Source organism: Capricornis sumatraensis, chromosome 18 (assembly GCF_032405125.1).
Source record: "Capricornis sumatraensis isolate serow.1 chromosome 18, serow.2, whole genome shotgun sequence".
In the NCBI taxonomy this organism is placed as follows: Eukaryota; Metazoa; Chordata; class Mammalia; order Artiodactyla; family Bovidae; genus Capricornis; species Capricornis sumatraensis.
In genome coordinates, this window is record NC_091086.1 from 45,938,651 (window position 1) to 45,965,650 (window position 27,000).

The window sequence follows — 27,000 nt, forward strand, 5'->3', positions numbered from 1 at the left end:
CTTCTGTATTGTAAGAATGGATTGATGATTTCCAAATTCCTACACACAGGACCAAATACTGAAAGTCTTTGCTCAGGTTTCAATGCTTATTTTAATTTTTGGTCTGGATTCCTGGGGGTGAGCCCTGTGTCTGCCTAGCTAGTGTTGACCCACTGACTTGGGAAGAGGTTGTGCTCAAATGCCTCCAGATGCTATGTCTTTCATCCTCTGTTGACTGATCTGTATGTAGATTGGGGAATGCATTCAAAGCTCTACCACATCTCAAGTCTCCTTCGGTTGTTTTCTGCTGGACCCTCCAGTGTTCCCTGTATGTGTATGTGGTTTCCCAGATGGCCAGAAATGTTAGGAGAGCTTATTTAGCCTTTTTATGGCTCTCTCATTTCAAGCTTCTTTCAGTTAAAGTTGATGACTAGCCTGCTACTGACACCAACCAGTACAGCATACTCAGGCTAACAATTATCAGGCATTCCCCAATTCATTTCTTACTACGCTGGCCACTTTTATCTGATAAATCTGTAGGCTTTTGTCCCATGCTTTAAATGAGTCACTAGCCTCCTCTGCCAGCAAAGGTGCTGGTTTTCTCAGCTAGCCTCATGTTGATAAAATTGTGTTCTTCAAGGACTGAGCTGGGGCTGTGGATGGGTGGGAGCAGCCCCAGGCAAGATGCCAAAAAGACTCACTCTTTACCTAAAGCTCTAACAGTTTTTCGAGAATGATTTGCAATTTGTTATCTGCTTGGCACCCCACTCCAGTACTCTTGCCTGGAAAATCCCATGGATGGAGGAGCCTGGTGGGCTGCAGTCCATGGGGTCGCTAAGTTGGACATGACTGAGTGACTTCACTTTCACCTTTTGCTTTCATGCATTGGAGAAGGAAATGGCAACCCACTCCAGTGTTCTTGCCTGGAGAATCCCAGGGATGGGGGACCCTGGTCAGCTGCCATCTATAAGGTCGCACAGAGTCAGACACGACTGAAGTGACTTAGCAAAAAAAAATCTGCTTATCTATTTCCAGTGTCCTGAAATGGTTACTTTTTTTTTTTTATCATTTTATTCAGTTTGTGTGTATGTGTGTATGTGTGTTATGTATGTTAAGAGGTTATACAGAACTACTCACAAAGCCACAGCCAGAAGTCTCTACCTCTGTTTATATTTTGATGCAGTTTTTCTTACTCTGCAGTTCATTTTTCATGTTTATATAAATGTAACTATAGGGCTTACCTCCTAGCTCAGTCGGTAAATAATCTGCCTGTAATGCAGGAGACCTGAGTTCAGTTCCTGGGTCCAGAAGATCCCCTGGAGAAGGAAATGGCAACCCACTGCAGTATTCTTGCCTAGAAAATCCCATGGACAGAGGAGCCTGGCAGGCTACGGTCCAAGGGGTTGCAAAGAGTCAGACACTACTTAGCAACTAAACCATTACATTTACTTTCTGTGTCCTAAAAGTACAAGTTATTTTTCCTTAATGCTTTTTCAATATTTATTTAGTTTATTTTTGACTGTACTGGGCCTTTGTTCCTCTGTGTGGGCTTTTCTCTAGTTGCAGCAAGCAGGGGCTATTCTTGAGTTGCGGTGTGTGGGCTTCCCATTTCAGTAGCTTCTCTCGTTGCAGAGCACTTCATCTAGGTTTGCAGGCTTAGTGGTTGTGGCTCATGGACTCTGGAGCAATGGCTCAGCAGTTGTGGCTCATCGGTTTCGTTGCCTTGTGGCATGTGGGATCTTCTCAGAGCAGGGATGAAACCTGTGTCCCCTGCACTGGGAGATGGATTCTTAACCACTGGACCACTAGGGAAGCCCCTTAAGGCTGCTTTCTAAAATTTAACCTTTTCTTTATTTGTAAAATCTAGCCCTTTTATTTTGGTCATAGTTTGATAATTGCAAGATCTCAGTCCCCTGACCAGGGACTGATTCCAGGCCATGGCAGTGAAAACCTGGAATCCTAACCACTGGTCAACCAAGGAACTCCTATAATCTAGCCCTTTTAAATACTACAAAATTCTATATAGCTAATATACCAAATTTTCCTTTCATTTATTGATAAAGTTGTTTATAATATTTCACAGTTACAAATACTGCCAGAGTGAAATCCTTATACATGTTTCCTTTTCAGTTTTCTTAGATATATCAAATGGGTCCCTTAATTTCAAATCAGATTGATCATATTCTTTGCAGACAAAGATGGAGAAGCTCTATACAGTCAGCAAAAACGAGACTAGGAGCTGACTGTGGCTCAGATCATGAACTCCTTATTGCCAAATTCAGACTTTAAATTGAAGAGAGTAGGGAAAACCACTAGACCATTCAGGTATGACCTTAATCAAATCCCTTACAATTATATAGTAGAAGTGACAAATAGATTCAAGGGATGAGATCTGATAGATATAGTGCCTGAAGAACCATGGATGGAGGTTCGTGACATTGTACAGGAGGCAGTAATCAAAACCATCGCCAAGAAAAAGAAATGCAAAAAGGAAAAATTGTCTGAGGAGGCCTTACAAATAACTGTGAAAAGAAGAAAAACTAAAGGCAAAGGAGAAAAGGAAAGATATACCCATTTGAATGCAGAGTCCCACAGAACAGGAAGGAGAGATAAGAAAGCCTTCCTCACTGATCAATGCTATGAAACAGAGGGGGAAAAAGAATGGGAAAGACTACAAATCTCTTCAAGAAAATTAGAGATACCAAGGGAACACTTCATGCAAAGATGGGCAGAATAAAGGACAGAAATGGTATGGAACTAACAGAAGCAAAAGATATTAAGAAGAGGTGGCAAGAATGCACAGAAGAACTATACAAAAAAGATCTTCATGACCCAGATAATCAGGATGGTGTGATGAATCACCTAGAGCCAGACATTCTGGAATGCGAAGTCTAGTGGGCCTTAGGAAGCATCACTATGAACAAAGCTAGTGGAGGTGATAGAATATTTCAAATCCTAAAAGATGATGCTGTGAAAGTGCTGCACTCAATATGCCAACTAATTTGGAAAACTCAGCAGTGGCCACAGGACTGGAAAAGGTCAGTTTTCATTCCAATTCCAAAAAAAGGCAATGACAAAGAATGTTCAAACTACCGCACAATTGCACTGATCTCACATGCTAGCAAAGTAATGTTCAAAATCCTCCAAGCCAGGCTTCAACAATACATGAACCGTGAACTTCCAAATATTCAAGCTGGATTTAGGAAAGGCAGAGGAATCAGAGATCAAATTGCCAACATCTGCCGGGTCATAGAAAAAGCAAGAGAGTTCCAGAAAAACATCTATTTCTGCTTTATTGACTATGCCAAAGCCTTGGACTGTGTGGATCACAGCAAACTGGAAAATTCTGAAAGAGATGGGGATACCAGACCACCTGACCTGCCTCTTGAGAAACCTATATGCAGGTCAGGAAGCAACAGTTAGAACTGGACATGGAGCAACAGACTGGTTCTAAATAGGAAAAGAAGTACGTCAAGGCTGTATATTGTCACCCTGCTTATTTAACTTCTATGCAGAGTACATCATGAGAAACGCTGGACTGGATGAAGCACAAGCTGGAATCAAGATTGCTGGGAGAAATATCAATAACCTCAGATATGCAGATGACACCACACTTTGCAGAAAATGAAGAACTAAAGAGCCTCTTGATGAAAGTGAAAGAGGAGAGTGAAAAAGGTGGCTTAAAGCTCAACATTCAGAAAACTAAGATCATGGCATCTGGCCCCATCACTTCATGGCAAATAGATGGGTAAACAATGGAAACAGAGACTATTTTGCGGGGCCCCAAAATCATTGTAGATGGTGATTGCAGCCATGAAATTAAAAGACACTTGCTCCTTGGAAGAAAAGTTATGACTAACCTAGACAGCATATTAAAAAGAAGAGACATTATTTTGCCAACAAAGATCTGTCTGGTTAAAGATATAATTTCTCCAGTAGTTATGCATGCATGTGAGAGTTGGACTATAAAGAAAGCTGAGCACCGAAGAATTGATGCTTTTGAACTGTGGTGTTGGAGAAGACCCTAGAGAGTCCCTTGGACTGCAAGGAGATCCAACCTGTCCATCCTAAGTAAATCAGTCCTGAGTATTCATTGGAAGGATTGATGCTGAAGCTGAAACTCCAATACTTTGGCCACGAGATGCAAAGAACTGACTCATTTGATAAGACCCTGATGCTGGGAAAAATTGAAGGCAGAAGGAGAGGGGGATGACAGAGGATGAGATGGTTGGATGGCATCACTAACTCAATGGACATGAGTCTGAGTAAACTCCAGGAGTTTGGTGATGGACAGGGAGGCCTGGTGTGCTGCAGTCCATGGAGTAGCCAAGAGTCGGACACAACTGAGCCACTGAACTGAACTGAATTTAATAACAATGTTTCCCTGGTGGCTCAGCAGTAAAGAATCTGCCTGCAGTGCAGGAGACACAAGAGACACAAGACCTATCCCTGAGTCAGGAAGATCCCCTGGAGAAGGAAATGGCAACTCATACCAGTATTCTTGCCTGGGAAATCACATGGACAGAGGAGCCTGGTGGGCCACAGTCCATGGGGTCACAAGAATCAGACTTGACTTAGCGACTAAACCACCAACACAATTTCATATCAATTACACTATCACTCCCACCAGCTATGACTGAGCAGACCTGTTTACCTATCTGTCAAATGACAGATAATTTCAAATTTTTGAAACTTTCACACAGTATGGTTGAAAAGTTGATTGCCCTATAGTTTAATATATATATAGCTCTAATATGTATAATATCCTACCAAACTGTCCTTCAAGGAGTTTGTAATCAAATTGCTCTCTTTAATGCTAAAAGGTTATCTTTTTAAAAATGCTGACAATTTGAAAGAAAATTGGTATCTTTGCTATTTTATATTATTTCTTGATTATTGTAAAGTAAATACAAATTTTAGTTCCTATATTTAGGACAGTGATTCATGTTGAGTTAATGCTTATGTACAATATGAAAGTGTTTGAGGTTTTGGGAGACACTTGGATACCAATTGTTCCAATACCATCTGTTGGTTGAAGAGACTATCACTTGCACACTGAATTACTTTTGTACCTTTTTCAAAAATTAATTGGTCATTAATTAATTAAGTCTATTTCTGGGCTCTCCTTATGTTCCAATGATTCTGATTTCTGTCTGTCCCTTTATCAATACCACTCTCTTGATAGAGTAAATCTTAAAATCAAGCAGTACGATTCTTCTAACTGTACTATTTTTAAAAATTGTTTTAGCTTCTTAGTTTCTTTGCTTTTCCATATAAATTTTGCAGTCAGCTTATCTATATTTACAAAAGTTCCTGGGAATTCCCTGGTTTCCCAGTGGTTAGAACTCAGTGCTCTCACTGGTGAGGGCCCAGGTTCGATCCCCGGCTGGGGAATTAGATCTCACAAGCTGTTGAACCCAGCCCAAAATAAAAAAAAAATGTACTGGAATTTTTATTGTAATTGAGTTAAACTCATAAACTGATTTGGGAAGACTTGACAAGCTTCCCTGATAGCTCAGTTAGTGAAGAATTCACCTGCAATGCAGGAGACCCCGGTTCAATTCCTGGGTCAGGAAGATCTGCTAGAGAAGGGATAGGCTACCCACTCCAGTGTTCTTGGGCATCCCTTGTAGCTCAGCCGGTAAAGAATCTGCCTGCAATGAGGGAGACCTGGGTTTGATCCCTGGGTTGGGAAGATCCCCTGGAGAAGGAAAAGGCATCCACTCCAGTATTCCGGCCTGGAGAATTCCATGGACTGTATAGTCCACGGGGTTGCAAAGAGTCAGATGTGACTGAGCAACTTTCACTTTGACATCTTTACTACTATAAGTCTTCCAATCCAAGAACACAATATGTCTCCATTTATTTAGGTCATCTGTCTTTGATCAGGATTTTGTAGTCTGCAGCACACAGATCCTGAGTATATTTTGCTAGATTTATACCTTAGTGTTTCATTTAGGAAATGGGGTTCTTGTAAATGATATTTTTAAAAATTTTGGTTTCCAGTTGTACTTTGCTAATATAGAAATGTGTGTCAATCTTATATCCTACGACCATGCTAAGCTTCAACTCACGTGCTGGTTCTAGGAGATTTGTAAATTCCTTGGAATTGTAAATGCCTTGGTCAGTCATGCTGTCAATGAATAGAGACCATTTTATTTCTTCTAAGCTGTATGTCTTTTTCTTGCCTATTACACTGGCTAACACTTCCAGTACTATGTTGAATAAGAGTAGTGAGTGAACATCTTGCCCTTGTTTGTGATCTTAGACAAAAGCATACAGTCTTACCAATGAACGTGATGTTGGCTGTAGGCCTTTTGTACAGGCCTTTTATCAGACTGAGGAAGTTCCCTTTCTATCATGAAAGGATAGTGAATTTTGTCACATGCTTTTTCGGCATCAGTTGATAAGATTATGTGCTTTTGGTCTTTGGATTGTTGATACGGTCAGTCAGTTCAGCTGTGTCCTACTCTTTGCGACCCCATGGACTGCAGCACTCCAGGCTTCCCTGTCCATCACCAATTCCCGGAGCTTGCTCAAAATTGAGTTGGTGATGCCATCCAACCATCTTATCCTCTATTGTCCCCTTCTCCTCCTGCCTTCAATCTTTCCCAACATCAGGGTGTTTCCCAGTGAATCAATTCTCCACATCAGGTGGCCAAAGTATTGGAGCTTCAGCTTCAGCATCAGTCCTTCCAATGAATATTCAGGACTGATTTCTTTTAGGATTTAGTTTATATGGTAGAATACATTGATTCAGGTTTGAATACTGAGCCAGCCTAACATTCTCAAAGGAAAAAACCTCACTTGATCATTGTGTATTATTTTTTTATATATTGCTATACATTTTGTTGTTGTTGTTTTTTACATCTATGTGCATGAAAGGTATTGGTCTATTATTATTTTTGTTATTTTGGTTTTGCTTTTTCTTCTAATGTCTTTGTCTGATTTTGGTATCAGGAGATGCTGGCCTCACAAAATGAGTTGGGCAGTATTCCTTCTTCCTTAACTTTCTGGAGAAGATTACATAGGATGGGTGCTATTTCTTCTTCAGATGTTAAGCAGAATTATCGAGTGAAATCATCTGTGCTTGGAGCTTTCTTTCTTTGAAAGTTAACTACAAATTCTTAAAAAAAAAACAAACTAGGGTCTATTTGGATTATCTATTCATCTTGGTTGAGTTTTTTACTTTACTTACGGTTTTTCATGACAGGCACAAGTCTTAGATCTTTTTATAAATAAACTTATCGGTCTCTTCTTTTCAGGTATATCTTTGCATGCTCAGAGAATTTTTCTTTTCTCCAATTTTTAATTTTAGTACATTTTATTCTAGTACTGAACTTTCTTCTGGCTAATTTATATCTTTCAGTTCTGATGTAAAAAATATTAATCCATCTGGAATTTAGAGGATGCTAGGAGTTGAAGATTTTCTTGAGTCAAAAATTAGTATGTAAGGAAAGAATAAGACAGTCTTGGAATCTCCCAACTCTATAATCATAGACTTTTTCTCATTAAAAACAAATTTTACATATTCACAAACAGATGAAATTTCTTAATAACCATGCTACTGCTGCTACGTCACTTCAGTCGTGTCCAACTCTGTGTGACCCCATGGACGGCAGCCCACTGGGCTCCCCCGTCCCTGGGCTTCTCCAGGCAAGAACACTGGAGTGGGTTGCCATTTCCTTCTCCAATGCATGAAAGTGAAAAGTCAAAGTGAAGTCGCTCAGTCGTGTCCTACTCTTCGTGACCCCGTGGACTGTAGCCCACCAGGCTCCTCCGTCCATGGGATTCTCCAGGCAAGAGTACTGGAGTGGGGTGCCATGAAGACTGTTTTTAAAAAATCAAATATATACATGGAGCACAAATACTGTGAGTATACACAATGACATTTTTAAAAGGAGCAAGATAATTAGCTAGAAAACACAGAAAAAGAATCTTCAATGAACATTCATGCTAAAGAAACCAATGTTCAAAATATCCAAATAACTTCTGAAACTAAAAAAAGAAAAAGTTTATATAATAACATAGGGAAATACAAGAATAGAAAATAATATCATCTCCCCTCATCAGACACACATACACACACTCTTCCTTTCTCTCTCATATAATAAACTGGCAAATAATGTCCACCAAAATGGATTATTTTTATAAGTATAGAAAAGATTATTTTAAAACAATATATTATTTTTAAAAGCACAGCATTTAAAATATATTTAAATTATATTTTTTATAAATCTCAAATTCCCCCTGATAAACCACTGAATCCATTAGTGTCCACTAATTGGATCAAGCCAGGTGAGCATAGGACTGTCCTTCCTTATCAGTTTCTCCAAGTCTCTCTCAAAGCTACCCGCAATGAAAAGGATGGCACTGTCTGAGAAGGACCACTGCTGAAGGATGGGCTCATGACTCAGCTTTCCTTTAGAACCCCCAGTACCTCACTTCTGAATAGAAGTTGAGCAAATTCTAGCTGCTACAAACATTTTTTCTAAGAGTCAAGGAGGTTGAGAGTGGAGGAGGATGAGGAGAGGAGCCACTGTTTCTCTTTTATCATTGGATTTCCTAATTAACTGATAGATCTCAGGCCATGTTCATTGCATGTAGGATTCTCTACTCTTTATGCAGGTAAATTCTGGTGAGATTTTTTTTTCTTTTTTTTTAAAATTTAAATTTATTTATTTTAATTGGAGGCTAATTACTTTACAATATTGTATTGGTTTTGCTCTGGTGAGATTCTAAGGGAATAAAGGAAATAGAAATCAGATGATCTTACTGGTTTTGATGTTTCAGCTAATTTGGGGAGATATTATTATGTCTAAATCCATGTGTAAATGACTCTACAAAATGGTATCTAGTCTTATCTTTCTATCACAGGCATGAAAAGCTACTTATCATCGGTCCATATTGATAGATACACCTATTCCATTTGGCAGTGTGCATCCCTCCTATGAGTGGGAAATGATAATATCTGCAAAATTACCTCTTCTACCTACCCTTGTGTTGAACCTCTCCAGACATGGCATAAGCCTTGGCTAGTAACGCACTCGCCTCTGCAGCTTGGGGGCTGACTTCAGTGTACAAAGAGACACAGATCGAATGGGCCTAGAATACAGAAAATGGTGAGAAGGATAAGTACCCAAATGGCAGTGTTTCACTGGGGATTTTATAGTAGCTCCCACAGAAGTGCTGGTTGATTGATAGCTGATGTTTATTTAATCATGGAGTTACCTACCTGAGAGAGGAGTTTGAGTCCCAGATCGGCTACTTCCTCTCTGTGATTCTTTAGCAAGTAATTTTACCTTCATATGTAGAAAGAATATATACTTTCCATTGATTAGGGTTTGAAAGTGAAAGTCGCTCAGCTATGTCTGACTCTTTGTGACCCCATGGACTAACAGTCCATGGAATTCTCCAGGCCAGAATACTGGAGTGGGTAGCCTTTCCCTTCTCCAGGGGATCTTCCTAACCCAGGGATTGAACCCAGGTCTCCGGCATTGCAGGCGGATTCTTTACCAGCTGTGTCACAAGGGAAGCCCTGATTAGGGTTTGGGAAAGGTTAATGAGATGATGCGTGCAAAGCACTGGGCACAGCACCCTTCACATGGCAGGTTCTCAAAAAATTATTACTTTTTATTATGTTTCATCACAAATGCAAAATTATAGCTTTAGCTCAACCTCTCAAAGGTTCAGTATCAAAAAAAAAAAGTCTAGTAAAGCATGAATCCTAGAGCCCAACTGCCTGGGTTCCCATCTTAGCTCAGCCATTTACTATAACAAGGCAAGTCACTATAATTTCTTTGAATATAAAACAGGTGTGATAAAAATTGTATTTGTCACAAACAGTTGTAAAGATTAAATGAATATGTATACAGTGTTTGCTGCTGCTGCTGCTAAGTCACTTCAATCGTGTCCGACTCTGTGCGACCCCATAGACAACAGCCCACCAGGCTCCCCCGTCCCTGGGATTCTCCAGGCAAGAACACTGGAGTGGGTTGCCATTTCCTTCTCCAATGCAGGAAAGTGAAAAGCGAAAGTGAAGTCACTCAGTGTCTGACTCTTAGCGACCCCATGGACTGCAGCCCACCAGACTCCTCCATCCATGGGATTTTCCAGGCAAGAGTACTGGAGTGGGGTGCCATTGCCTTCTCCTCCTCATGCATAGAATAAGATAAAAAATAAATAATGGTGCTTACTTCATATGCTTATTTCATGAAATAAATGAACTAATATAGCCTCATGCGCACATGGTAAAAGCATTCCATACATTTGAACTATTATTTTTGTTGTGGTTGGGAAACCCTGATTATATACTGTTTTATTCATTCTAAACTGGACTGCTGCTTTAAGGGAGTCTCAGACACACCGGCCAGGCTTTCTTTGTAAATAGTGGACTCCCTGCCTTCCGGGCAGCATTCCCAAACATCTCTCCATTGTGATGTCAATAACCTGGGATTTCTGGAATGCAGGCAAATGCCTTTTCTTCAGTAGCAGACTGCTGTCACATGCACTGTTCGAGGGCAGTGCACTTTTTTTTGCAAAATAGGAAATCCAGTACTATGATCTGGTCTCAGTCATGGGAGATACCTGAAGCCGTGGGCATGGTTCTCCGTTGAGGAGAGAAAAGGTGAATTTAACCAGCAGTTTCAAGGAAAGTTTTAAGTACCTGATACATAAAGTGCCCTACACTGTTTAAATTATGATAGACTCAACATTATGTTTCGTTTTCCCCTCACCATCTGTCAAATTAGTTACCTCCAAGCAAAACACCATCTTGGTGGTTTAACCTTAGATTGGAAATTCAACCAGCTGGACTAGTTTACAGGACAAATGAGAGCATTACACCAAAATATCACAAATTTTCATTTTAGAAGCCTTTGCATTTGTTAAAGATGTGAACTCAGTTGCCCCTCTGGCTTTTTCCCTCAGCTGCCTCTTCCTGGCACAGACAGAGGTGAGGGAAGCCAGGAGGGGAAATGCTGTGTTAGATCAGGTCACACAGCGGACAGGCCCGCCGTGAGCCTGTGTTCCCTGCCCAGAGCTTAAGGAAGGTCTCTTGTGTGGATCTGGAGGAAAATCGATCCCATCCCCTGTTCCTCCCTTCTGAGAACCAGGCCTGTGGCCAAACAAAGCCTCCTGGCCTGGACTTCAGCCAACCCACCTACCTGGTGCAAGTACTGGATGGCTTGCTCGTGGTTCCTCCTCAGCTGCTCAATCTGAGCAATTTCCTGGTAAAGACTGACCAGATCTGACGTATTGTCACCCTTATTGGCAATAACATTGTCAACTGCCTTTTCAAAGTATACCAGCGCAAGGTTTAACCTGCAGTTGGCCAAGGAGGCTCTGGAAGAAAAGGGACAAGGGTGGAAAGTCAGAGAGAGGTGACTTGCTCTGCAGACACAGAAGGAACTTTCTAAGAACCAAACAATTTGGCCTTCACAGGCTGATCATCTGTGTGGGTGGCTCAAAGTCCAGCCTTGCCGTAAGCACACTCCTATTAACCAGCATTTTACCCACCAGATTTCACTGACTACCATTTCATCAAACCCATTAATATATCACAATAGGCTAATTTTATAAAAAAGCATATGGAAAAAATGGTGTCCAGAGTTCATAAGATGGGATAATTTACCCCATAACAAAGACTTTCTAAAATCAAAATAAAATTTTATTACATCTGATTCCTTCTCTTTTAGGCTAAAGCAGGGGTTTTCTTTTGTTTTGTTTGATCTAGTTTAATTTATTCTTCCTCAGTTAAAAATAAGACAGGATAGGGAAAACAATATACGTATCTCCCCACCAAAAGAGGGATGATTAAATAAATCATGGCACATCACACAATAAAATACTTCAGACATGAAAAACTTTAAATGCGCTAAGTTGAAAAAACAGTTAGAAAACTGTACTTAAAATATGATCCTGACGTGTATACACGTAAAGCACTTAGAACAGTGTCGAGAATGTAGTTATACTTTTGTAAACATTCCAACACTTAGAAGAGTGCATGCACAAAACAGGTCAACTGTGTGGGGTGGATGAATGAAATATACAAAGTTATTCTGAAAGAGGAACAAGGCTATCTTTCACATAAGCACAAAAATCTAAGTCACTGCCCCGTGTGTCAGCAGGAGACAGTCACTGGACTCTCACTTATGGGCCTGAGGACTTAAGAATTGTTTCTGACTCAACTCTGGACATGCCAACATCTCCCCGCCATTTCCCATTTGACAACTAGATTCATAGCTGTTTAGAGGAGGCAAGTATGACTCATGTAGTTCACTTACTTACCGTTCCATCCTCTACCCTACCATGCCAAGCGCTTACAGTTCTGGAAATGGATTGTTTTCAAGGATGTGAAGATATTTGAAAAATCTAGGCAACAGTAAACCTTTTATTATTCTTTTTTTTCCTCTGATACTCTGATGGGCCCCTTCTCATATCTAAATATTCTTATTCTCAGAGGATTCCTAACTGTAAAATAGTTAAAAGTCTCATTCTGGCTTGAACAAATTCCATGAACTTTGTTTCCTTATGGAATACAACTTTCCTTAAAAATGCATGTGCTATGAATAACTCAAGGACCTTCAATATATTGTTCTCATTAAGTGTTTCTTCTTTATCATTTAAGTTGTCGTATTTAATGACAAACTGAAAGTGAAAGTCGCTCAGTTGTGTCCGACTCTTTGTGACCCCATGAACTATACAGTCCATGGAATTCTCCAGGCCAGAATATTGGAGTGGGTAGCCTTTCCCTTCTCCAGGGGATCTTCCCAACCCAGGGACTGAACCCAGGTCTCTTGCATTGCAGGCAGATTCTTTACCAGCTGAGCCACAAGGGAAGCCCCAAAATACTGGAGTGGGTAGCCTATCCCTTCTCCAGGGGAGCTTCCCAACCCAGAAATCGAACCAGGGTCTCCTGCATTGCAGATGGATTCTTTACCAACTGAACTATGAGGGAAGACCACTTAATGACAAAAGTAGGTGGCAATTCAGAAAAAAAAAAAAAAAAGTAATTTGAGAGTAAGTAGGTGAGGCAGCACAAGGAAGGGCTGAGAGTCTGTACGTTCAGACCAAGTTCCAATCCAATACTTAAAGCTTATCTCCTTGGATGGTTTCTTTATCTTCAGCTCAGTCTCTTTGCCCTCTTTCTAATGAGATAAGTAATTGCACCAGCTATCTCAGGGGTGGCTATGAGGATTAAATGGGAAAGAGCACAGAAAACTTAGAACATGGTGTATGCATTTGGGAAACATGAGTCTCTTTTACTATTATTCGAGTCTCTGGTTCTTTTGCTCTAAATATTTTTCTCCCCTTATATAACAAGTACAGGACAATCATGTAATTGCGAGCTTAAGTCATAAAAATGAATATCCATTAGAAGGATTGATGTTGAAGCTAAAGCTCCATTACTTTGGCTGCCTAATGTGAAGATCTGACTCACTGGAAAAGACCCTGATGCTGGGAAAGACTGAAGGCAGGAGGAGAAGGGGATGACAGAGGATGAGACGGTTGGATGGCATCCCCGATTTGATGGACATGAATTTGAGCAAACTCCAGGAGATAGTGAAGGAGAGGAGCCTGGTGTGTTGCAGTCCATGGGGTTGCAAAGAGTCGGACAAGGCTTAGTGACTGCACAAAAACAAAGTCATAAAAATCCAAGCTTCTCTAAGCCCAGATCTCACCTGCCCAAAGCGATTGTTAAATCTTTCTCTGAGACCTGTAATCCACAAGTGCCTCCCTTATACAATTCTCTCAGCTCCTTCATGTTTCTCTCTGACTTCTGCAGGTTGAAATATGCCTCTCTGCCAGTGAAACAGTCAAGGAAAGTGCCAGGTACACAAATGCCCCCACTGACCAGGGCAGAGCTGGTGAGCAAACAAAAGGGGCCCTTGGGAAAATGAAACAGTATCTGGGAACACACACTTCACTCTATTTTTCATCTGTACGTGTTGTCGAGAAGGGAGGATTCTTCAGAAAAGGAACGGGGCCCTGGGTGTCTTGTGGTGTTGCAGGAGTCCAGGGCTAGGATGGGTAGCAAGCACTGGGAGTGAACGGAAACCGTGAATTACACGGTATTTCCTTAGAGGCATCTACTGCGTGACAACAATTATTCATTTTTTCCCAAGTTGGTTTCTGTGAATGGCAAAAGAGAGGAACCAATTTTGCTGAAAGGGACTTTCTGGGTCATTTAGAAAGTCCAAGCAGAGCAGCTTTCTGGCGAGAAGCAAAGAGCAGGAAAGAAAATCCCCTTAATTCCCAATATCCTTCCATTTCCCGCATTCTCAATAGCCCTCTGGCGAATGGCATAAGAGAGGAAGGAAATGTATCAGATTTTGCAAGCTGAGTATATCAGGACCAAAAATGTAGAGGGGGAATGTGTAGAGAGGAGCTCAAAGAGGGTTTATGATTATTCATGAACATGAAAGACCCCTTAAGCAGAGATAGTACCCACAGGCTGTCAAAATCACACGCTTTTGGAGGAGAGGCATTTTAACCATTCTCCCTTGAAATATGGAAAACTATTTCTTTGGTCTGTTTTGCTTGGCCTTCAGCTTCATGGGCAGTGTTCTCAACAGCATTTTAGAAAACCATCAAGTGTACATTAAATCAGAGGTTTTTGGCTGCCTGTTACAAGTAACCTGGGGCTTTTAAAAAATCTCAGGGAACAGATGCACCCGGGGCCTACTAAATCAAACTCTTGGGGGTGGGACCCAAATAGCAATCATTCTTAAATCTCCCCAGGGGACGAGGATGTGCAGCCTACTCTGACAAATAGTGCTTCAAATTACCATCCATCCTCCGTCTTCCTACATGGCCACTGCCATTATCACCCACCTCCTTACTGCTAACATTGCCTGTCTTGAGGGCTCAACGAAGCACAAGACAGGCTCCCAAAACTTTCAGGTGACCAGGAGGTGTGTCCCCAGTGAGAACCCTCTCATGGCTCAACTCAGAGCTCATGCGAATAGACACAGGAGGAACATTTGTACTTTCTAGATGGACTTTCCTAGTGCAGGCTCATGGAGGGCCCGGACGTCAGAATGGAGCTACGAGACCTCGGCTCCACCTCCCACCCTGTGTGAGATGACTCATCTGGCGTGGATGGCCCCCGGCCCTGATCTCCAGATCCCACTGGGAAGGAAAGGATATTGGTTCTGCAGGAGGCAGACCACACCCAGAGTGTAGTAGAGCATGACCAGAGTCTCCAGAATTTGCTTTTCCTCCTTGTCTGAGGTTGTGGTTCCCTTCCAGGTCAGCAAGACGTTCTTGGCGGATTCCGCATGTTTCTTGGCCTGAACTGGAAGGCCTGTGGGAGTTGGAGGGTGAAGGGCAAGAAGGAAAACATTAAGGCACATTTCAGTCAAAGACACTCCTGGGAAGGGCTAAGGTGGGCAGTGTGGTTGTCAGTATGGTCTTTAGTACTGGTTCCCCAAACTGCAGTGCATTAGAATCATCTGGAATGCTTGTAAAGAATAGGTTCCTGACCACCCCCTCCCTAGACCTGTTGAGTTGGGATCCCTTGAGGAAGGGGGTCCAGGACTCTATATTTGAAATTAACTGCACAAGTGTTTCTTACGCAGCCACCCTGACATTCATCGACAGACTCTATTTGGACATCACTGATGGAGTGACGGAGACAGCAAAGGAAGCTGAGGATCCCGGTCTCAATCTCCTGCTAATGCCATGTGACCTTTTCAACCCACAGAGCTTCTCCATCCCCCAAATGTGAAATGACAACAAAATTATAACAGCTGCCCTCTTACCAACACATGGAGACAGTCCAGAAATGAAGTGGGTTATGCCACAGAGTGCATGCTTTGAGCTTGCTGGAAAAGGGATTCTATAAAGACAGGGGCTTATGAATACAATTACTTCCATCTGGGGATTTTTTTTTCAATCCAAGATGAAGTTGTTGATACTAATTGGTCACACACACACACACACACACAGAGTATCTAATTTCTAATGCAGTGAGGCCCCTCTCTAGAGAAAGAAAACAAAAGGGATGCCAACACCCCACAAGACAGAACATGGGGCGTGTTTCCCCTTGTCTTCTAACTAAAGGCTGGTGTTCCTGAGCCACGTATTTGAACTGGAATTAGTCCAGTTAACAGAGGGAGACTTGGGAGTGTTCAGGTTACAGAACTATTTTCTCATCTTCCACACCAGCTCATGTCCAGTGATCTCTGATGGATAAGGGGAATCCTGGAGAAAAGAGAAAGGCCAGCAGAGAACACAGAAAGCTTCTCCTCTGCCCTCCTGAGGTCCACCCATGGCTGACACAGCTCTCATCCTCGCAGACCCGAGGTCTGGGAAACATATTCACCCAGCCACAGAAGGAGACCCACTGTGCTTTTGACTTGCCCCTCCCAACCCAGCCCCCAGTTTGCTCTCCCTCTGGCCCATGGGGGGCTTCCCTGATAGCTCAGCTGGTAAAGAATCTGCCTGCAATGTAGGAGACCCCAGTTCAATTCTTGGGTCGGGAAGATCCCCTGGAGAAGCGATAGGCTACCCAATCCAGTATTCTTAGGATTCCCCGATGACTCAGATGGTAAAGAATCCGCCTGCAATGCAGGAGACCTGGGTTCTGTCCCTGGGTCAGGAAGATTCCCCTGGAGGAGGACATAGCAATGTACTCCAGTACTTGGAGAATCTCCATGGACAGAGGAGCCTGGAGGGCTACAGTCCATGGTGTTGCAAAGAGTTGGACATGACTGAATGACTAAACACAGCACACAGCACTGGCCTTTGGAGCTGCTTTCACGGTACAGTGTAGTCAGTGGCATTAGAGATGATTAAAAGGACTTGCTTTTAAAGCCTAAAGCCCTCATATGTTCCAAATGTGCAGGTCCTCCTTAATGAATTACAACAATGAGAACACAGTTTCTCTGGAAGACCTAAAAGTTACCCAGAAGCCAAGAAGTCTTTGTTAGAATACTCAGAAATGCCCTTTCTGTAAGTCGCGACGGAAGAGAAAAATGGACTCTGTCGCCAAAGAAAGGGCTACATCTCAAGTTACCAGATGACAGGGTCCTCAAATTGCATAGAAAGCGTCTGTTACAGTGCAGAGTCCTGGGCCTCCAGTAGTTATGGTTTGCAAGTTCTAAGGGGAGAATCAATGGTTCAGATTTATAACAGCTATCTTAGGTGACACTGATATAGGCTGTCTGAGGATCACACTTAGAGAAATAGTGAGTTAGTAAAGTATGCAGGAAGTGGGACTCTTCTGCCTAAAGAGTAAGTAGGTTCTGACTGATGGAGAAGAATGAGAAAGGGTTTCCACTAGGAGGAAACAGCCTGAGGGCATGAAGACAGAACGTGTGTGTGTGTGTGTGTGTGTGTGTGTGTATGGGTGTGCACACATGTGCTAGAATATTAGGGATGGCTGTGCGAAGAGCAGTCTGACTAACTGCTAAGTCACTTCAGTCATGTCCGACTCTGTGTGACCCCATAGATGGCAGCCCACCAGGCTCCCCCGTCCCTGGGATTCTCCAGGCAAGAGTACTGGAGTAGGGTGCCATTGCCTTCTCCAAGTCTGACTAAAGGGAGGTTTAAATTGAACGACACGGAAGATATGAATTGGATGGGGAAAATGGAGTCTTAGATGCCAAGATGAGGAGGCTGGACTTGATCTGCAGGGTGACAGGGAGTCTTTACATGTCCTGAGAAGGTAGCAGCAACAGAAAACTCTGCCAGGGAATCAGACCAAGACAACGAATTAGGAAACTGAGAGTCTTTTTATCAAATAGGTTACTTTCCATGATCAGCTGGGCCCTTGGGAGTGTGTCAGTAAGGAGAGCAGGAACCACATTTAGATGCTTCCCGGGGTGTAGAGGAAGGAGAAAAGTGAAACTGGATGAGCCACTGAAAACCACTCCCGGATCAGCACAACACTGCTCCTGGGCTCCTAAATGAGAAACAAATCGTAAAGTCGTTCTGGGGCTTTGCAAATCTCCCCCTCAGCCCCACACCCCAGCCCTGGGGGCCCAGCGCTACTTCTGAAATCCCCAAGAGGAACACTTCCTCTAAACGCATCAGCTAGTTAATTATATAGTTTCTTGTCTCCCCTTCATTGCATTGTGGTCCTTCTGATGAAAAAGCAGAGCTCGTGACCAGTGGGCCTTAAGTAAATTGAACTAAACAGCTCATTAAACTTGAAAGTTCAGCCCTAAAGAAAAATGACTCCTTTACCCTTCCCAGAATGCACTCTGGTCTCCAAAGTGGGATGTGTATACCCCTCTGGGTATGCAAGATGCCATTAGGGTGTGTGGGAGGGGATAAAAACTTCTCTCTCTTTTTTTTTTAAAAAAAAGTGTTTGTTGTTTTCCATTTTAATGAATATTTATAATATTACATAATATTTAATACTATTGTACATAGTTTATAATAAATACATATTTATGGAGAGCACAAAACTTTTTTAGTGCTAAGGAAGCTAATTCTCAAGAGTTTAGAGACCACAGCTTCAGACAAATGTTTTCTAAAGTGAAAAAAGTCCTTTTTTTGTTTAAAAAAAAACTCACTCTGGGACTTCCCTGGTGGTCTAGCAGTTAAGAATCCACCTTGCAATGCAGGGGACATGGGTTCAATCCCTGTTCAGGAAACTAAGATCCCACATGCCGTGGATCAACTAAGACCACACAATGCAACTATTAGAGCCCAGCACCATGACTAGAGAATCCTTGAACAACAATGAAAGATCCTGCATGATGCAACAAAGATCCCATGTGCCACGGCTAAGACATAATGCAGCCAAATAATAAAATAAAAATTTTAAATGTCACTCTGTGATAATATTTTTATAACATTCCCTACATGAGAAAATTCAGGATGATAAAAAATATGATAAATCAGAATCTAATGCTTTAAAAAGAATTTGCTTTTTAGTAATTACAAGAACACCCTCTTTTGTGGAAAAATAGCATCTGCATATATGTATACATGTAAGATTCATTTCCTCTCTCTCCAGAGGACACTCACAGATCAGTGACCTTGTTCCCTAACTCCGGTTCCCAACTCCCCAGTTCCAACGTCTGCTCCAAGACCAAGTCAGTTTCCTTTACTTGCTTTCCCAAGCCAAGGACACCAACCTTCTCCCTGCACCAGGAATGCAGCAACTACAGAAGTGAAAATCAGGGCAGCAGCAAGACCTGCTTCTGAAACCTGAGACTCAGAAATCACAAGCACATACTGATAAACTGGAAAAGGGGTCCAGAGATTGTTCACCCAATGTATCAATCATTTCTCTTTAATTTGGGATAAGATTCCACCACTGATGTCTGTTACTCTGACCCAGGCCACAGACAATCTGCTCAGAGCTCCTCAGCCTTTGCCACCTTAGAACATCACCTGTATTTAGGAAGTTCTCACAGTAGTGATTAAGAGAGCAGGGTCTAGGGCCAGACTTCCAAGTACAGAAGTCGGCTTAGCCACTACCTGAATGAGTTACTTAATCTACCTGTACTTTAGTCTATTCATCTATAAGACAGCAATGAAAATACCTCCTAACTTGTATGGTTGTTGCAAGGATTATTTTAATTCATGAAAAAGGACTAAACAGTGCCTGGCACACTAGTGGGAAATGAGTTTAAATAAATATTAGCCATTATTATCATTACTACCAGGGTCTGTACCTCTTAAGCAATTTATTATACTTGTCCCTACACACTCTGGACATTCTTCATAAAGCTGCTTACAGCATCTCTATAAAAGACTGCCTTCTCAAATGCACACTCACTTCAGATAGCTACCAGGCTTCCTGAAGGTCTGATACCTGGGTTTTTTATCATTCCTTTTTGTTCCTGTACCAGTTTTTTTTTTTTTTAACCAACTAGACAGAGAAGGTAGGGTTCATGACTTATACTTCTTTTTGGGGGGTTTTGCAGAACTTATAACAGAGCCCCAGATACTCGGAAAGGCCCCAGTAAGAACAGGCTAACACATTAATTCACTGCTTCATTAAAAATAGGAAAAGCCTCAGGAAACTGCCTGTCCATACTATTATTTCCTCCTAAACACTTGGAAACAGCGGTAGCAAGGTGACCGGCCACCCCATTGTTCTCCACCTGCCCTTCTCTCAACCACAGAAGCCTAGCCTCAGGACGGTTCTCATCAGATCAGCTGGTGACAGAGTTCCATTTCTAGTGTCCCCTTACTCTATTTCACCAGCCCACAGCCTTTTATACTCTGCTTTGCAAAGGCCTTGTGTTCTCTCATTTTTGACTCATGGACCCATCGCATCCATTGTTCTATGTTTAAAACCTTCAAACTCTATCTGGCTCCTTCCTCACTCCCAGAAATCTTCCCAGGTCTCCTCCTCTTGTACATTTCATGTGACTTTTCTGCCTTCCCTAACTACCCTCAATTTCCCCACATCCCTTTCACTATGCAGGACGTGACATACATAGTCCAGACTGCTGGCCCCTGTGCCTTCCCCTCATTCCTGGGATCTGGCTTCTGCTCCAACCCTTCTGCAGGTTCTTGTGACGTCCCCAAAGGTGTCCTACTGAATCAGTTGGTCACGGTTTCTTGCATCCCCATCTCATGGCAGCATTAGACACCCTAGCTGCTGGCTTCTCCTCTTGGCTTCCAAGGCACTGCACTAACTTGATTCTCCTTGATAAACATTCTCTGACTCAGTGCTCACTCTGCCAGGGTCCCCTATTCCTTCCCATAAATGTGTCCATTCTCCAAAGGTCTGTCTTTTCACTTCTTCCTTTTCTTCTCTCTTTCCTCCCAGAAGCTTTATCAACTCCTATAACTTCAAACTTGGCTTTCACACTTATAATTTTCCATTGCCCCTCCCTACTTCTGGTCTCAAATATTCCTCCATACTTATGATTCCCTTGCTTTCTTCCCAAGTTCTGGTCCCAGTTTTCCAGCACCTAATTCAAATATACTCATGGCTTTTGCAATTGCAACTCAAAATCAGTATATCAAAAACCAGATCCACATTTCTTCTTCCACTCCACCTTCTTTCCTGATCTGCTTGTCTCTGACAGTAGCACCTTGAGGGGCCTGAAACTTCATGGTCACTTTGGGGCCTCACTTTTCCTCAACCCCAAATCCAGTGCCTGTCCTGCCAATTCTCCCTTCACAGTCTTTTTGGAATAGGCAGTACATACCCATGGTTCAAAAGTCAAAAATTTATGTGAAGGTAAATGTTGAGATATCTCACTTCCAATTTTATCGTCTTTTACCACAAGCAACGTCTAGGTAACTTTTCTTTCTTGTGTTTCCTTCAGTATTTCTTTATATGAATATAAGCACATATTCTCATTTCTCTCCCATCCTTCTCACCCAGAAAGAGGCAGGTTACAAACACCGTCCTGCATGGTGCCTTCTCTGTCACTTAAAGATGGATCCAGGAGATCTTTCCCTGGTTGTAGACAGAACTTCCTCGTGCCCTTTCTAAGACTGCATACCCCCACTGTGCATATTAGTGCTTCATGAGCACACTTGGTTGTTTCCAATCTTTTACTATCATAAACAGTGCTGCAAAGAATAACCTCAGCCATACTGTCTCATCCAGGTTATAACTGTAGATTCAGGAAAGAGTCCCAGAAGTGGGATTTCTGGCCTAAAAGGTAAAGGTAACCTGTGCATCACAGACTCTCAAATCCTTACCTTCTCACTTGTGGCCCTGTCATCCACTTGAGTTTACACCTAGATGTAAACAGCTAGATGAGATGGCTTCCACTCCAGTTATCATTGCTAAACTGACCTTTCCACAAGCCCACTGTGATTTATTCACCACTTGCTAGAAAATCTCTACTAGTCCTCCTTGTTTATCAAACAAAGGACTAGTTCCTCAGCCTGCCCCCAGGTGCCCTTTCCAGGCTCATCTGAGCAGTCCTCAGTGTAGCTAGCCAGGCTGCTGATTGCTTTCTAAACACACATTGCACCTTTCCACCTTCAGGCCTCTGCCCAGGCTTCGTTATTCATCAGAAATGTCCACCCTTTCCTCTGCCTACCCAACCCTAGACATTTTTCAAAGGACCTTCTTGAATGGTACCTCTTCCTGAATCTATCACTTACTACCTTCAGCAAGAAATGATTTCACCCAACGACCCCAAGGTCCATCTAGTCAAGGCTATGGTTTTCTCAGTAGTCATATTCAGATGTGAGAGTTGGATCATAACAAAGACTGAGTGCTAAAGAACTGACGCTTTCCAACTATGTTGCTAGAGAAGACTCTTGAAGGTCCCTTGGACAGCAAGGAAATCAAATCGGTCAATCCTAAAGAAAATCAGTCCTGAATATTCACTGGAAGGACTGATGCTGAAGATGAAGCTCCAATCCTTTGGCCACCTGATGTGAAGAGCTGACTCACTGGAAAAGACCCTGATGCTGGGAAAGATTGAAGGCAGGAGAAGGGGATGACAGAGGATGAGATGGTTGAATGGCATCACTGACTCAATGGACATGAGTTTGAGCAAACTCTGGACGATAGTGAAGGACAGGGAAGCCTGGTGTGCTATATAGTCCATAGGGTCAGAAAGAGTCAGACACAACTTAGCAACTGGACAACAACAGCATCCCCAAAGCCCTGTATTTAAACCAGTCACATAGCATCTGCCTTCTGGTGCCTTCTTATCATAGCTGCCTATGTGTAGCTCACCTTCTACATGAGGTTCTAAATCCTCTGAAGGCCAAGACTGTGCCTTCTGTACCTTATAGTTCCCAGAGTCCTCTTCACAGCATCTCCCACATACAAATGTCTCATTAAATACTGCAAGATTGTTTATTGAGAGAAATCAGTCTTCTGGCTTGAAGCCCTTCCCCCAGTACTGGAAAAGGCTCCCAGGGAAATGAGGCAGGCAGATCTGCTGTCCATAAAACACGGACGCGTGCAGCGAGGCATGAGCACACACAGATGCATATGTCCTGCCTACACGGAAGCCTGGCTCATAAATTCCATCCGTTTCAAAGCAGTTGCAGAATTAATGACAACAAAACTAAGTGGAATTCATCCCTCTTGAAGGTTTGTGATTTTTCAAAGCTTTTGTTATTTTATTTGAAGGACCACAGACTTTTTTTAAAAAGTTAAAGTGAAGAAATTGGGTAAAGCCTATACCTGAAATAAAAGATCCTGGGCTGTTCTCAAGGACAGGTCATGATCATCATCTAGAAAAATTCTAGGCTAGGTTTCAGAAAGTCTGGGTGCAAGGTTGAGCACTATTATATTATGTGGACACTTAACCAGGAAGTTGCTTTTCCCATCAGGAAAAAACAAACACACAAAAAGACCTTCCTTTACAGGAAAACTTTTTTCCCCTCTAACCTGTGACTCAAATGTGGTTGCCCATGCATGTGGCGGGAAGAACTGTGAGTCAGGGAAAAGAGGGCGGTGCCGCCGGTGTCTTTTGTGGCATGACCTGTTTACCTGTCTTGAGTAAGCTTGGAATCTAACTGGAAAAGCAAAACGCAAGGTCTACTGGGGGTGCTCATAGAAAGTGTCAACTTCAGAAGATGAAGCCCAACCTCCTTCCACAGACCCACTCAGTAATCTTTCCGAAGAAAGGGGGCTGTGTCTGCCTTCCCTCGGTTCAGACAAACATCCCCCTCAAATGCTTCTGGTTCCTCCCTCTTGGTTTCAAGTTGCCCTCACCTCCAGTCAGAATTTCAGAAACAGTTTCCTAAATTGTCTTCCTGAACCTGGGCTCTCCCAGGGCCCACAGAGTTTACTTGTTGGTGCCAAACCCACTGTCAATGACGCGCTGATTGGCAAATCCATGGGTCGCTTTTCAGCCTTCACCCCATCTGACTTCTCTCTGCCATCAGAACCTGCTGAAACCACACCGTACCTTTTGAAATGCCTTCTCCTCCCTTGGCTTCCTTCAGTTGGCCCTTCCTGATTCTTCTCTTTCCTCACCGGCTCTGCTTCCTCTACCCCATTTTGTCCTTCAGCCTTCTGTCCGCCGCCTTCTTTCCCTCACTATTATCTGTATCTCTAAGTCCCCCATCCTACTGCCTGCCTCACCCGTGGGCTTTCCCTTCTCTTGATGAGCTGTGCGTTGGGGACGGGATGGATCCTCCCCTGGTCATCCTCACCCCCCACTGCAGTTGTGTGTGTGCTCAGCATGGCTCACCCACCCACACCCAGCTGGGAAACAGAGTACCTCTCAGTGTCAGGTAGCCATAAGCCAGGGTGGCCAAAGCTTGTGCACATTTCCAGTGTTCTTCCCCAAAAATAATCCGAGAAAGGATGACACAGCGAATCAGCTCCTTATTTGCTTCAATGTTCTGCAGAGAGCAGGCAAGTCATCATGCTTTCTGGAAAGGAGGAAAATCTCCGGCCCGCATCTCATCACTGGAATGCAGGACTGCATCGACTGTCATCTTTTTCCCTCCTCCCCGCTTCCCATCCCACAGCCAATCCAGCAAGTTCTTTTGGCTCCACCTTACTAGGAAGTCCTAAAGCTAAGCTCTTCTCTTCATTCCTGCCATGCCTACCCAAGCCAAGCCACCCTCACCTATGACCTGGGTGACCTCAGCCCCTCCTACTGCCTCCACCCCTCCCCCGCCATAGTTAACTTTCTACATCACAGCCAGGGGGACTTATTTTTACCTCTCACTGTGAAAAATTTTAACAGTATGGCCAATGACTCACTTAGCTGCCTCAAGTAACAACTCATGGTCAATCCTGTTTCATATCTATGCTCCACATGTACCTACCCTCTCCCTCTATGGCTCTGAAGCATCCAAGATACTAAGTCATCTCATACTTCATAAGTACCTCCAAAAGATATGGACTTAGAAATACTGGGCTGGCCGGATAGTTCGTTTGGGTTTTTCTGTAACATCTCAGAGAAAATCTGAATGAACTTTTTGGGCCAAACAACAGAACCACAAAATCATTATTGCACCAAAATATTACCAATGATTCCTTGCTATCAAATACCTAGTCCCATAAATCTAATAATTACCTCATAGTTTGCAGTTTGATTGTCCAAACACTGAGCTCTATCTCCTGAGTCTCCTTTAATCCGTGGGTTCCACATTTATTTCTAATTCTTTTCATTGAAAATTATTTATGGAAGAAACTTGAGTTATTTGGCTTACAGTGTTTCCCAAAGACGGAAATTGGATTGACTACCTCCTTATGGTGTCACTGAACGTGCCCTTCCATCCTCCATTCTGCCTTTATATTGGTCATTGGATTTAGAAGTTTGGTTACCTTTAGCTTTTTTTTTTTCCCCCAAGCAAAACTACTTCATATGTTCTACCGTCAGAAGACACCTAATCTCTGCTTGTCTCTTGCTAATGAAGGCAAAACTACATGAATAAATCTATAAAAGATAATAGAATGATGATATCCTAATTCTATCATTCCTTCTTCACATGTTAGCTGAAATAACTTTATAAAAATGAAATCTCCCCTCATCTATTTCTTGGTTACCCAACAGTACAGTTCACAACAGAAGGACAGGATATATACTTTAATCTTTCCCTTAATTTACCAGCTTTCCAAATAATGAGTTCATTCACTAGCACCTGCCCATGGTGACCAAGTAGCTAGGTGTTTATCATTCTTTTTCTTCTCCTCCTCCATCTTTTTCTCCTTCTTCTAAATTTTTATTATTATTTATGATCATAAGCATATCTGGATTTTTAAAGATATCTGATGTTCCTGAATACAGCAAACTACTTTCTAGCTCAGGGCTTGTACACCTGCTGTTCCCCAGCCTGGGACACTCTCACAGATCACTACCCTCTTGTGTCATTTTCATTTTGCTGACCTCAGAGAGGCCTTCCTTGGTCACTTTAATAAAACAGCCTCTCACCCCATCACTTACTATACCCCATTGCCAATTTTAATTTTTTTTCTTCATGGCATTTATCTCTCTGATATTCCATTAACTAAAATTTTTTTGTCTATGATCTGTCTCCCCAAATATAAAATACGCTCCTCAAGAACAGTTTATTCCTCAAGTTCACTTCTGTATGCTCCATGCACAGAGGAGGCCACTCATTCAGTACTTGCTGAATAAATCATCTCTCTACTGGCAAAGATAAGGATGGGGTGGGGAAAGAGTCCCTGGCCCTGTAGAACTGATGGGCAGAGCTCTCTTAAGAATTCAAAGAATTACATCTTTAACGCATAGATGTCAGTAACTTTACATACACAGTCACCAGGTAGCTGCAGTGATTGACAAAGTCAGGCATTTATTTCCTGGTGAGATGGAACAGCACTTTAGGAAGCCTGGAATTTTGATCCTGGTTCTGACATTTACTGACTGTGAGGTTTCAGGCAAGAACACCCTGCGTCCCAGCTTCCTTTTCTACTTAGGGATCTATACCACTCACCTTACAGAATTACTCTAGAGGAAAGTGAGTCAATATCAAAAGGATCCGAATCTGTTCTGTATTTTCTGACTGTAACCCCCTTACAGAATAACACACATCCTTCTACACTTTAGGCTTCATCCCTCTGAGCTCAAACACACAGAAGCAAACAATTTAAGAGGGACATTTCCCTTCAGGCTTTAAAAACAGCCATTCGGTCAGAACATGTGAGTGTTCTTTATGGGCTAACCGCACAGTAAATACTAAGTTCTATTCTGAGGAGGAAGCATAATACCATGATAAATGCCTAGAATGAGAGTCCAAGGCCTTGAGTCCTTTCCTGGCTCTGGACGTTGTGTGTTCATCCATCCCCACACTTCCTGTCCTGGGCACAGAGATAACCAGTATGGGCTCCAGAGGTCAGCCCAGCATTGCCTCTGCCACCGCCAATCCTCCTGTCCTTCAGGGCGGTGAGAACTGGGGTGGGCTAGATTTAACTCCTAAATCTCAGTCCCTGTCATTATCCAAAGTGGTCAAGGAGCTGTCAAATCTTAGAAGCTCACACTTGCATTCTGCGGCAGTCGGTACTTGTCTTTCTAGAACTGATCATTCTAGCCTAGGCTCATGAAATACTAATGGGTCAGGATGATGGTCCTTTCCAAGTTTCTGGGTAGTTTACACAGGTAAATTTACAGATATATCCATCCAGGGAAGTATCAACTTCTGTTGTCC

At 42.6% G+C, this 27,000-nt stretch overlaps 1 protein-coding gene across 1 annotated transcript in view; it reads right to left on the minus strand.

Annotated features, from left to right (window-relative positions):
• Positions 1–27,000, minus strand: part of TTC23L (tetratricopeptide repeat domain 23 like) — a 45,459-nt gene that overhangs the window by 12,918 nt on the left and 5,541 nt on the right. The window contains exons 3-7 of the mRNA XM_068990746.1: positions 24,102–24,225; positions 15,130–15,286; positions 13,662–13,787; positions 11,145–11,322; positions 8,976–9,084 (exon numbers count right to left, since the gene is read on the minus strand). Coding sequence (XP_068846847.1) covers positions 8,976–9,084; positions 11,145–11,322; positions 13,662–13,787; positions 15,130–15,286; positions 24,102–24,225 — 694 coding nt within the window. The remainder of the gene's footprint in view (positions 1–8,975; positions 9,085–11,144; positions 11,323–13,661; positions 13,788–15,129; positions 15,287–24,101; positions 24,226–27,000) is intronic.